This window comes from Coregonus clupeaformis, chromosome 31 (genome assembly GCF_020615455.1).
Source record: "Coregonus clupeaformis isolate EN_2021a chromosome 31, ASM2061545v1, whole genome shotgun sequence".
In the NCBI taxonomy this organism is placed as follows: Eukaryota; Metazoa; Chordata; class Actinopteri; order Salmoniformes; family Salmonidae; genus Coregonus; species Coregonus clupeaformis.
Genome location: NC_059222.1, coordinates 38,181,425 through 38,193,901, shown reverse-complemented (window position 1 = coordinate 38,193,901; position 12,477 = coordinate 38,181,425). Strand labels below are relative to the sequence as shown.

Sequence of the window (12,477 nt, the reverse complement as noted above, 5' to 3'; positions counted from 1 at the left end):
CATTATCATTTCTACATACTTTCTATCTAGTTTTCGACCTTCAAGTGTGGCCTGGATTGTTTTTGAACCCCCCCAAATATATTGTTTATATATATATTATTTTTTACTCAAACTCGCCGCGGGCCAGTTTGAATGGGCTCGTGGGCCATGGATTGACTACCCCAGGGTTAGTGCATGGATTCAGGAGTAATGAATCAACGGAACAGAGGAGATATTGTAATCTGACTGATCGGGACTGAGGTTGTTTCTGCGATGAGGTCTGGCCCACTGGCGCAAACAGGCAATTAAAGTTGAGCGAACGATCATGAGAAATGTCAAGATTAAAGGACTGGTCGAAAATAATCATAATAATAAACCTGGGTTGATCACTGGAAGAAAGCTCTTGAAAACACTACACTGTTTATTACTGAAGTTCTTCTTTCAACTCACTCTGTATACATGGACATTCAGAGATGCTGAATAGCAAGATTAAGGCAAAACCAATATCATTCGGAGTGTGGTTAGGCCCAATCATCAGCCCATTCACTATTAAACACACATCGACCAGGCTATTGATCACTGGGGGAAATGGTTTGATGAAGCTACACTCCTTACCTATTCCTGAGAGGGTCCTGTCAATAGCAGGGTGTTTATACATATTGATTGAATCAGTGGGGAAGACGGACCTAATGTTTTGAGTCGCAGAATGAGTGCTGAAGCGTTGTAGAGCGAGCATGTGTGATGGATGAAACACCTACTTGGCTCGAGCTCTGAAATCACTTCACAGCGAGGCTAACTATGATGGTGGCTGAGAGGCATTTTTAGATTGGTCATCGTGGTGCACAGTGACTGCCCCAAAGTGGCATGATGAATCGCTGTACTGAGAACTGTCAATGGTGCATCAATAGCTCGGCATTCAACATATATAATTGGCCATCAGAGCAGAATGCCATTCGTCTACAGCTCTTTTTGAATGTGCTTTGTTGTCGTTGTTGTTGTCAATAAAGGCAAAAAACCCGATCTATAGATAGTTCAAGGACCATGACTTAGAAATAACACGTTGGAAGGGTTTTTACTCTATTAGCCAAATTACCATGGCTTTTGGCTCATTGGTGACTAATTAAATAAAACTTTAATCACACAAATTGAGAATACCTCAAAATATACTGTACCTATTCAATCGCAGGGACATGCGCACCAAGAGACCGAGCAAAAAAAATTATGCCTATAATGTCAATTGGAGATTGATTGTGTGAACTGATTGTGTGAAACTTGATTAATGATGCTGTAATTATAATCAATTATATTATAATCAGAGCGGTGCTGCTTTCTCGCAGCAACTTTTTAGGATTTGTTGTGGTGGCCGTCTGCAAAGTTGTTTCCGCGGGTTGCAAAAAGTCAAAATTAGCATGACACAAGCTGAATTAAATGTAAAAGGCTTTGAAAATAAAAAGCTTGCGGTACGCTCAGTGTTCAGTTGACATTTCACAGAGATACATTTGTTTTTGTGAGAAATGTTGCATTAATATGAAAAGCGTATACTAAAATATGAAAATAATACGTCATGTCTCAAAATTGATATCTATCTTACCTCTATATTGTTTTATGTCCTCTGAATTCGAGAAGAAAGATGATGAGTTCAACCCTGAGCATGTCAGTTAGCCTTCATTCTCTCACAGCATCCAGCCAAGCTAACACAAGGCTATTTTCCTGTTTTTCTACCACTTTTTTTTTTTCTGGCCTCCATTGATTTAGTCATCCTAATTTTGGCCATCCTACAAGTATCTACAGAATTAGCATGTTATTTACCCATTGGTCAACAGGTGTGTTTTGATTGGACACCCTACATCATATGCATGTGGTGATTGAATGCATTAATAAAACAGTGAATTAGGGAGCAGTAAGCCCTCACAGTGAGTAACATGATGACTGACCTCTTTGGAAAGCCGTGTGAAGAGGTCTCCCCCTCGGAGGAAATCTAGGATCAGATACAGCTTCCCTTCCGTCTGAAAGGCTAGGCCAAAACAACATCACAATGGTCACTCAAAAGACATATTCTCCTTCGTTACATGATGTGCAATAAAATGAAAACCCTCTAAATGTGAATTAGACTTTTGTGAGAGGTTGTACTGATTCAAGGCATGCGTGTCAAGGGAAATCTTTCTTTCCTGGTATAATTTTGAGATAAAAATGTAATTGAAAAACAGATAATATGGTCTTCTCCTCTAGTATTCCTATTATCTGGTTTGTTGAGTGCATCTGTTTGCCGAGGGCTGCTGTGGCAATACTCAGAGCAATACTCTCTGTTTGCCGGGGGCTGCTGTGGCAATACTCAGAGCAATACTCTCTGTTTGCCGGGGGCTGCTGTGGCAATACTCAGAGCAATACTCTCTGTTTGCCAGGGGCTGCTGTGGCAATACTCAGAGCAATACTCTCTGTTTGCCGGGGGCTGCTGTGGCAATACTCAGAGCAATACTCTCTGTTTGCCGGGGGCTGCTGTGGCAATACTCAGAGCATGCTAATAAAAAAGGAAGTGAGGTGCTTTGAGATGAATGATGGCTTTCGCTGTCTGAAGGGCTCCAGACGTCACTGAAATGTTTAGAGGGACGTGCCAAGCTTTATAAAACGCTTGGAGAGTTATTCAATGCAAGAACCAACTACATTTGATATCAAAACGTGTTTCTGCCTGCTGCCTGATGGCAGACCCATTCTAACAACGGATAACTAAAGACAATCTGGTCACATAATTATTTGGCTGTTTTAAAACAGGGTTTTCAGTTTGGACATGTCTCAGTGTTTGTTTTATGTATGTATGCCAGTCAGCATGGATGAGCTCACCGTAATGGAGTTTGACTATGAAGGGGTGGTTGACTTCAGCCAGAATATCTCTCTCCATTTTGGAACGCACCCGATCCCGGACTGAAAAACAGACAAAGCTTATCAAAGTAGTGGTAATGAATTAAAGATACTTGTAGAACTGAATAGATGTTGACAAAAGCTATACATATTCAAACCATTACAGTTGGGCCGGTATCCAACGATACTGTATAAAATACCTCAGGTTTGAATTTCTATACTGTCAAAACTGTTGAAACTATGAAAACCTGGATACCGCCCAACCATGCATGAGTAAGGCATCTCCCTCACTAGTCAACCACTTCTCTGGTCCTGCAGTGGGAACATCATAGTATAATATAGACAGCTGCTTTCTACTAATCTATCTGTATTACCTAAGCCTTCTTCCTATGTCACCTGTGAAATGGAGGTCAGCTACTTCCTTATGAATTATTCTGTGTTAAAATCATAACACTGGGAGCCTCCCCTCAAGCACCTGTACTGCAATGCAGAATATTATGCCAGCTTCCTCTTGCAATGGCTCTCTGCTTTGCAGTGAGGACACTCCTGCAGCTGCGCCTGTATTATGTAAGCAAGGAGGACATCATCTCCATTTCCTGAGACAGGGACAAAAGGCTACATTACATTTTTTTGAGCTGATAAAAAAAATGAGGATGTTTTTGACTTAGATTTGTTGAGTATAGGAAATTTAAGATATTTTTTTTACTTATGCCAAAGAAACAGTTTGTCTGGATAGGGACTTCAATCATACCCTGATCATGTCTGTTTACTGTAATAATCAATCATTTACAATTTTGGTCATTTAGCAGATGCTCTTATCCAGAGTGCCTTACAGGAGCAATTAAGTTGAAATGCCTTGCTCAATGGCACATCGACAGATTTTTATCCTAGTTGGCTCGGGGATTCGAACCAGCGACCTTTCGGTTACTGGCCCAACACTCTTAACCGCTAGGCTGTTGCTGCCCTAATCATACCCTGATCATGTCTATTTACTGTAATAATCAATCATACCCTGATCATGTTTGTTTACTGTAATAATCAATCATACCCTGATCATGTCTGTTTACTGTAATAATCAATCATACCCAGATCATGTATGTTTACTGTAATAATAAATCATACCCTGATCATGTCTGTTTACTGTAATAATCAATCATACCCTTATCATGTCTGTTTATTGTAATAATTCATCATACCTTGATCATGTCTGTTTACTGTAATAATCAATCATACCCCGATGATGTCTGTTTACTGTAATAATCAATCATACCCTGATCACGTCTGTTTACTACAATAATCAATCATACCCTGATCATGTCTGTTTACTGTAATAATCAATCATACCCTGATCACGTCTGTTTACTGTAATAATCAATCATACCCTGATCATGTCTGTTGATTGTAATAATCGGTCTTAGCAAGATTGGGCTGATGAAAAACATACATAATAAGTACCTTTTAGTGTTGCTTTCCTTAACACTTTCATGGCATAAAGCTGTCCTCTGTCAGAGCCTCTGATTTTTCTCACCAGGAACACCTGTGGATGAGATGAATATCAAATCAAATCAAAGTGTATTGGTCGCGTACACAGATTTGCAGGTGTTATAGCAGGTGCAGCGAAATGCTTGTGTTACTAGCTCCAACAGTGCAGTAGAATGTCTAACAAATACAATACAAATACACAACAACAACAAAGATTATTCTGAATATCAGATTGTAACAGTAACAGTAATGTCAGATTGAACAGTAGGGGAAAGGGTCACAAATGCCTAGTACACATACAGAACAGAGTAGGTATAACATACTGTAGATCCAAACATCTTAATCAAGGTATATGCTTACCTTTCCATAGGAGCCTTGGCCTAGCACTTTCAGCAGCTCAAACTGGGAGGGGTCTGCCTTTTCAAATCCCTCTTTGGTGTGCTGGCTGATGTCGATCTCTTTCAGGATGCCATCGTCCTGCAGGGAAACAGATGGCCCTCATATCAAACCAATCAAGTGATGACAGGAATAGAGAGAACACCCATGTTGTTCCAGAGACACCGGGAGAGCCAGAGAGAGGGATTTAGACAGATGTCCAACCCGGGGAAGTCCCATTTTATCAGGGCCAACAGAGACTAGTCAACTATAATGACAGCAGAGTCATCAGAGGAAACTAGGCATGACTATGAGGATAGAACATGTACATTGCTATCAAACTCTCTGCCCTTAGTATCCTCAATGTCCACACATATCCACGTTAACCGGTAACAACAGGACGATTTGAAACAGTTGTTGTAAGCTAACAATCAGAGGGTGACCTTGGCCACAGAACCACTGAGGTATAATAAGAACCAGCCAGTAGTCCATCCTGTTCCCCTCATATCAGGGGAGATTAGTGTGAGCATGTTTTGCGTGAGTGGGGCTGTGTGGCTGGCAGTAGAGCGAGCACTCTGGCTATTAATGCTGTCTTCATGGCGTGCCTCTGAAATGTGCCGACCACAGCATGTGAGAGTCCTGCCCTGACCGTTGCTGATTGATGCAGAATCTGTCACGCTGACACAGCTGAGAGCCTGGTAAAACCAGCTTATCTCATTCACAGCAAAACAAATACAAATACAACAAACAGTCACATAACCCTTTGTATACAATACGTCGTTGGGATGGAATAAAAAGGATGCTTTTCAAATCCAAATATGCAGATTTGTCTCTTCTGATTTATGTGAATCTATAGCTTCTCCTCCACTACACCACGTTAAACACAGCATTGAATAGGAAGAAAGTAATGTATCATGTGGATATTCAAGAATCAATGGATTAAGGATGACCTCTGTGGGGGCTCTAGAAAATAAAAAGCAAATAAGTGAAACAATGTGGTTAGAAATGCTCCCAGTCCATCTGTGGCTATTCAACCTGTCAGTTCCATAGAGACAGTGGACGTTTCATCCTTTTCAAACCTCCAACACCTCGACACTCTGCTGTTTAAAAGTCAACAAAGAACGCAGGTTGCAATTAGTCATGATGCCTTGTCCAAGCAGTGATATTCCACATGAACCAGCACACTATCTATTTATACTAGTTAAAGCATCTGTTTTGTTTTCCAAAATAGGCCTGTATTTTATTTAGAATAATTGGTGGCAAACTACACCATTTTAGACCTCAGAGAATTGCTTTTATTATCGTAATATCAAACAAACATTAAGAAGAGAAAACAACAATACTCCTACAAATCAGCAAGAAAGCAAGCAAGGATTTGGCCCAGTTCCACATAGCAGTCTTTCACACTATTCTAAAATACTGTAACGGAACAGAATGGAATAGAATGAAACATCTACCTGTGAGGGGAGTCTACCTGTGAAGGGAGTCTACCTGTGAAGGGAGTCTACCTGTGAGGGGAGTCTACCTGTGAGGGGAGTCTACCTGTGAAGGGAGTCTACCTGTGAGGGGAGTCTACCTGTGAGGGGAGTCTACCTGTGAGGGGAGTCTACCTGTGAAGGGTCTACCTGTGAGGGGAGTCTACCTGTGAGGGGAGTCTACCTGTGAAGGGAGTCTACCTGTGAGGGGAGTCTACCTGTGAGGGGAGTCTACCTGTGAGGGGAGTCTACCTGTGAGGGGAGTCTACCAGGTAGTACTAGTAGGTTTTTACAGTATCCAAACAGTATTTTGTTAAATAAACTCTAGTGATGATTATCATATTGAATCAAAAGTATAAACAACCGTTGTCCAACTACTACTCTTTGCCAATAAACATGGACGACAGCGTGACATGTTGCGTAGTGTATCCTGAATACCACGGTTTATTATCTGGGTCAACAGCTGTTGATGGTGTGTATTTCGAAATAATCTCTTTGATTGAAAAGGTAAACTTGGCAAAATGGCTCAGTCAGTTGGACCATAGTGCTTGCAATACAATAATTGTAGGTATGATTCCTGCATGGGCCATATGGATAAAAACATCTGGTAAATGCTGTAGCTCAATAGTGATTGAGTTGGTCAGTGTCACACATCTGTAAAGACCCTAGTCTAAGGCCTAAACAATATGCTTTCTGAATGACTAATGATATCTAGCTACAAGGGTGTCTTCATCCTAATAAAGTCTATTTTAATGACAATGACAATATCATGAAAATCACTTAGCGATTTGCTAAATAGAATCAATTTCTTGTGCGATTCCTGATACAGCCAGGATTACTCATGAGGCAATCATACCCCATGATGTCATAAGCACTCTCATATCTAAATCCATCAGCTATTGTTTTGAATATTGTCTCCATATATTTATTTGTATGTACAGTAAGTTAATCATGCTTAGCATGCCTCAGTGTATTGCAGATGACTTCCAGACTGACTAAATGTTTGGTATAACCTGTGGATGGAGGTTTGGTACATGATGGCAACCCACTTGGCAAAAATTGGTTGAATCAACGTTGTTTCCACGTCATTTCAACAAAACAATTATATGTGATGTAAAACTGATTGGATTTGCAAAAAGTAATCAACGTAAGAGAATTTAGTATTTTTTTCATACAACATTTAACCTAAATCCAATGACATTATGACATTTTTTGTTGATTTCATGTTGAATTCACATTAGTTGAAAACTCAACCAAATGTAAATCAAAAGTAGACATTGAAAGGACGTCTCTGTCTAGAGGGAACATATTATCTCAGAGAGGCTGGTCTGTCTGCACATCTTGTTATGACACAGTCAGGAAGGATTACAAAGAGCCGTCAAAGTGAATCTCATTGCTACTGATAACTGCACACAGACATAGAAGCATTCTGTAACACAAACAGTCACAAGCAGTGACATATCTATAACCCCCAAGCAATGTTTACACCAGGGATGGGCAACTTTGATGGGGGTGGGGGCCACAAAAAGTCTAAACTCATCATGAGGGTCCACAGTTGCTCGCGGGTGTGCGTAACCATATTCCTGGTTTACACAAACAGTACCATTAGCTAACACTTAGGACCCAACTAGTCTGAAAACATTTGCTGAGTACATAAAAGCCAAGTGAAACATGCTATACAGAGAAACAAGTTGTGAGTAGGCAACAAGGGTATTGTATTGGCTGCTACAGATATTGTACACATCACTCTAACCATGACTCTTCTCCAAGGTCAGATATCTGGCAAAAAATCTTTGTCCATTCAGCACCATGGACAGTACCGCAATCAACGCAACTGGACAAAAGACTGATTGCAGATTCAGCACCATGGCTGCTGAACAGCACCGTGTCCAGGTAGCTTTGCAATGTGGTGAATCAAAAGGTGAAGATTGCAATCCCCTGGGTCGTGATTGGGTTGTGGTTGGGTCATGGTTGGGTCGTGGTTGGGTCGTGATTGGGTCGTGGTTGGGTCGTGGTTGGGTCATGGTTGGGTCGTGGTTGGGTCGTGGTTGGGTCGTGGTTGGGTCGTGGTGGGGTTGTGGTTGGGTCGTGGTTGGGTCGTGGTTGGGTTGGATGTGTGTGTCTATTGTTCCAATTCCTCTTTCACCTGAAACTTAGAATTTTAAAACTAGGCCTACAGAATAAAGTGAAGATCATTGGAAATAGGTCTACTGCTCTCTTGGTTTCATGATTCAATATTTCAGTCCAAATCTAATAAATAATAAATTATTTTAAAGGGTAATCTGCAGTTCAAACAATAACAAAGCGGGTAAAGAAATGGGGCTGGAGAAATATAACCTCTCTCAAATTCATAGATGGGGCTTTAAATGCAAGGACTGACCATCCATGAGATCAAAATGATAGTTTTGATTACATTGTTTACAAACAATGGAGTAACACAAGCTTATATTTTGGGTTCTGATGGGGTTTAACTGTTGAACTAAAGCTCATGAGGAAAAATAAGTTATATTCATCAAGAATCAATTAAAGTAGCCCATATAAAAGTCAAAACATTTCCCTAATAAACAAATGTGCAAGTAGGCCTAGCTACAACAAATCCAAAATGCATTAGGCCTATATTAGGCTTTTTTTTAAATGTACAAAATGAAAAAAATAGCTATTAACAACAGAACGCGGCGGGGAACTTATTCAACAAGCAAAGCAACTTAGTCCATAAAATATAATTTGGCTTGTAATAGTAGCATAGTCTATAAGAAACATACTCAGGTATCGTGATTTAATTCATTTTAAGGTAGCTAGGTACGGACAACAACATATCACAGTCATAGTAAGTAAAACGTTCCTCAATAAAGCAGCTATCAGAAAAGTAAGTGCTAGTAAGACAAGACAAGTGCAAATGTTTGTGCAGGAACACCTGTAGGCCTATCTGTCGGATTCAGGCTTGTTGTGGCACAGCAATACCACGCTATACAAAATTCAACATGATTTTTTAAGCATTAAAATGTTGCGCAATGTTAGGTTACAAAGCTTGTCAAAATACTGAAATTGAACTGACAAGTGTAGCCTAATATCATGTCAGGTATAACAACAAAACAACACCGGTAAGGTTCCACAAAACATCCTACAGCCTACCACAATATTATTGAGTGACAGCAGTGGCAGCTGAATCACACCATTAGCAAATAATGACTCTACGTTATGGCGCACACAGGTGACACAAAATAGCAATACTCAACAATATACTAACCTCTAATCTGCAGAGGTTCGAGGTTTTGGACCGTGACTTCTTCCGAAGGTAGACAGAAAACCATCTCCTAACTGTAAATTTCCGCATGTTCGTGTCCATTGCGCCCTGCTTCAGATCTGCACTGGCAGTTTATATTTGCCCAACACCTAAATCCAGATCAGCGCACAACAAAAGGGATTTAGCGTCCTCCCAGTCACTCTCTTCTAATCCATATTTCCTATACGGCAGATAAACAGCCACCAGGAAAACCTTTGCGATTTGGTCACTGTTGACACCGCTGCAGTGTCTGTCCTTCCTTGCTACGGCGCAATGCTTTGATTTGACAGTGGCATCCAATCAGCAGTGATTCTGGCGAGTGTCCTCAGCACCCGCCGCTATCCCTTGCGTACCGCTGAATCAGCACGAGCAGTGAGTGATGCAATGTGAGGCGGGCGAGGGCTCTCCTCCTCCTCTCCAACATTCGGATTCTTCTTTTCGCGCACAATCAAAGAGGATTTTTACCGTTGGTAGTCAAGTAGAGAACTCCCCTTCTCGATCAACAGAGAGCAGCTAATCCACATGTTGATGATACCTCAGGCAGATATCAACGAGGGTGGACACTGCAGAGAGCAGCATGCAATGTTGGTATGAAGCCTAGTGAAATGCTGAGGTCTCATCTGTCATCATTAGGCATGTTAGGGATGCATGGATCACAGGTGAACGTGTGGTAGTGTTTATAAAATGGTTATAAGAAGCTGACAAGGCAAACCACGTTTGCATAATTTAGGATGCCTGTAATATAACCTGTACACCCCATGGGTTACATGTTGTTGGTAAATCAGTCAATTGAAATGGATAACCCATTGCGTAAAGATGGATTGAGATGTTGTGTCACTGGCCTATACACAATACCCAATAAAGTCCAAGTGGAATTATGTTTTTTGAAATGTTTACAAATTAATTAAAAATGAAAAGCTGAAATGTGTTGAGTCAAGAAAAACAAGAAAAAAAAAGATGTTGAATATCCCTTTGAGCATGGTGAAGTTATTAATTACACTTTGGATGTTGTATCAATACACCCATTCACTATAAGGATACAGGCGTCCTTCCTAACTCCGTAGCTGGAGAGGAAGGAAGCCGCTCAGGGATTTCACCATGAAGCCAATGGTGACTTTAAAACAGTTACAGAGTTTAATGGCTGTGATAGGAGAAAACTGAAGATGGATCAACAACTTTGTAGTTACTCCACAATACTAACCTAAATGACAGAGTGAAAAGAAGGAAGCCTGTACAGAATAAAATATTCTGAAACATGCATCCTGTTTGCGATAAGACACTAAAGTAAAACTGCAAAAAATGTGGCAAAGAAATGAATACAAAGCGTTATGTTGGGGCAAATCCAAAACAACACATCACTGAGTACCACTCGTCATATTTTCAAGCATGGTGGTGGCTGCATCATGTTATGGGTATGCTTGTCATCGGCAAGGACTAGGGAGTTTTTTAGGATAAAACAAAATGGAATAGAGCTAAGCACAGGCAAAATCCTAGAGGGAAACCTGGTTCAGTTTGCTTTCCAATAGACATTGGGAGACAAATTCACCTTTCAGCAGGACAATAATCTAAAACACAAGTACAAATATACACTGGAGTTGCTTACCAAGACGACATTTAATGTTCCTGTATGGCCTAGTTAAAGTTTTTACTTACAATCAGCTTGAAAATCTATGTCAAGACTTGAAAATGGCTGTTTAGCAAAGATCAACAACCAACTTGACAGAGCTTGAAGAATTTAAAAAATAATAATGTTGCAAATATTGTACAATCCAGGTGTGCAAAGCTCTTAGAGACTTATGTAGAAAGACTCAGCTGTAATTGCTGCCAAAGGTGATTCTAACATGTATTGTGTCACATCCCCGAGTCAATACATGTTAGAATCACCTTTGGAAGCGATTTAAGTCAAAACTGTAACTAGGCCATTCAGGAACATTCAATGTCGAAATATTTCTGTATTTTATTTTCAATACATGTGCAAAACATTCTAAAAACTATATTTTCACTTTGTCATTATGGGGGTATTGTGTGTAGATGGGTGAGAGAAAACAAATATTTAATCCATTTTGAATTCAGGCTGTAACACAACAAAATGTGGAATAAGTCAAGGGGTATGAATACTTTCTGAAGGCACTATAGACTAACTTACCAGTCTAAAATGTTTTTGCTGACATGCTAATTGAGTGACTGTCAGTGACTGACATAACAAGAGAAAACTGCTGATGCACAACCACTTTTAGAAATGTCACCTTATGTATTCTACTATTCTAACTCTCAATAGTAAGTTGAGAACCCGACTGAGTTCCTAAAATATTATTCCTATTTACTTTTTTGTCGGGGGCCCCCTAGCGGCTGGGGGCCCTAAGCGACCACTTATGTCGCTTATGCCTGGAGCCGGCTCTGCCCATGACTTGTCTCTATAGAGGCCTACCACCTAACCCTATGACCTGTCTCTATAGAGACCTACCACCTAACCCTATGACCTGTCTCTATAGAGGGCTACCACCTAACCCTATGACCTGTCTCTATAGAGGCCTACCACCTAACCCTATGACCTGTCTCTATAGAGGCCTACCACCTAACCCTATGACCTGTCTCTATAGAGACCTACCACCTAACCCTATGACTTGTCTCTATAGAGGGTCATCACAGGGAAGCTACAAATACATAAGAAACTTTGAATTAGCTTCCTGTGTAGAGATTGTTTATGAATTCATGCATTAGACCAACAATATAGTGAGAGTACCTTTGCAGCTGGTGAAAGTGGTCCCTAATCTAATGCTCTAAACAATGAGGGATGAAATTCATGTACAAATCTGATGATGCTTACAGAGTCAGCCTCACTGAAACCTTCAAATATAACATATTTGTCTCCTTCTGCGTGTGCAGATTAGAGGTAGCTAGGTGAGAAATACCTAGTGCACAGTGGATTTCATTTTTTTCAACATTCAGATGTTCCACATTCATCAGAGCATGCACTACAAAACGCTTAAATGAACATGCAGACATTGCCTATGTCTGGGACTGGTG

At 40.5% G+C, this 12,477-nt stretch overlaps 1 protein-coding gene across 1 annotated transcript in view; it reads right to left on the bottom strand.

Annotated features, from left to right (window-relative positions):
• Window positions 1–9,701, bottom strand: part of LOC121547686 (ribosomal protein S6 kinase alpha-2) — a 40,929-nt gene extending 31,228 nt beyond the window's left edge. Inside the window, exons 1-5 of the mRNA XM_041859078.1 lie at window positions 9,415–9,701; window positions 4,678–4,794; window positions 4,291–4,372; window positions 2,818–2,898; window positions 1,914–1,993 (exon numbers count right to left, since the gene is read on the bottom strand). Of these exons, the coding sequence (XP_041715012.1) occupies window positions 1,914–1,993; window positions 2,818–2,898; window positions 4,291–4,372; window positions 4,678–4,794; window positions 9,415–9,513 (459 nt within the window). The 5' untranslated portion in view covers window positions 9,514–9,701. The remainder of the gene's footprint in view (window positions 1–1,913; window positions 1,994–2,817; window positions 2,899–4,290; window positions 4,373–4,677; window positions 4,795–9,414) is intronic.
• Between the last annotated feature and the right edge of the window lie 2,776 nt (window positions 9,702–12,477).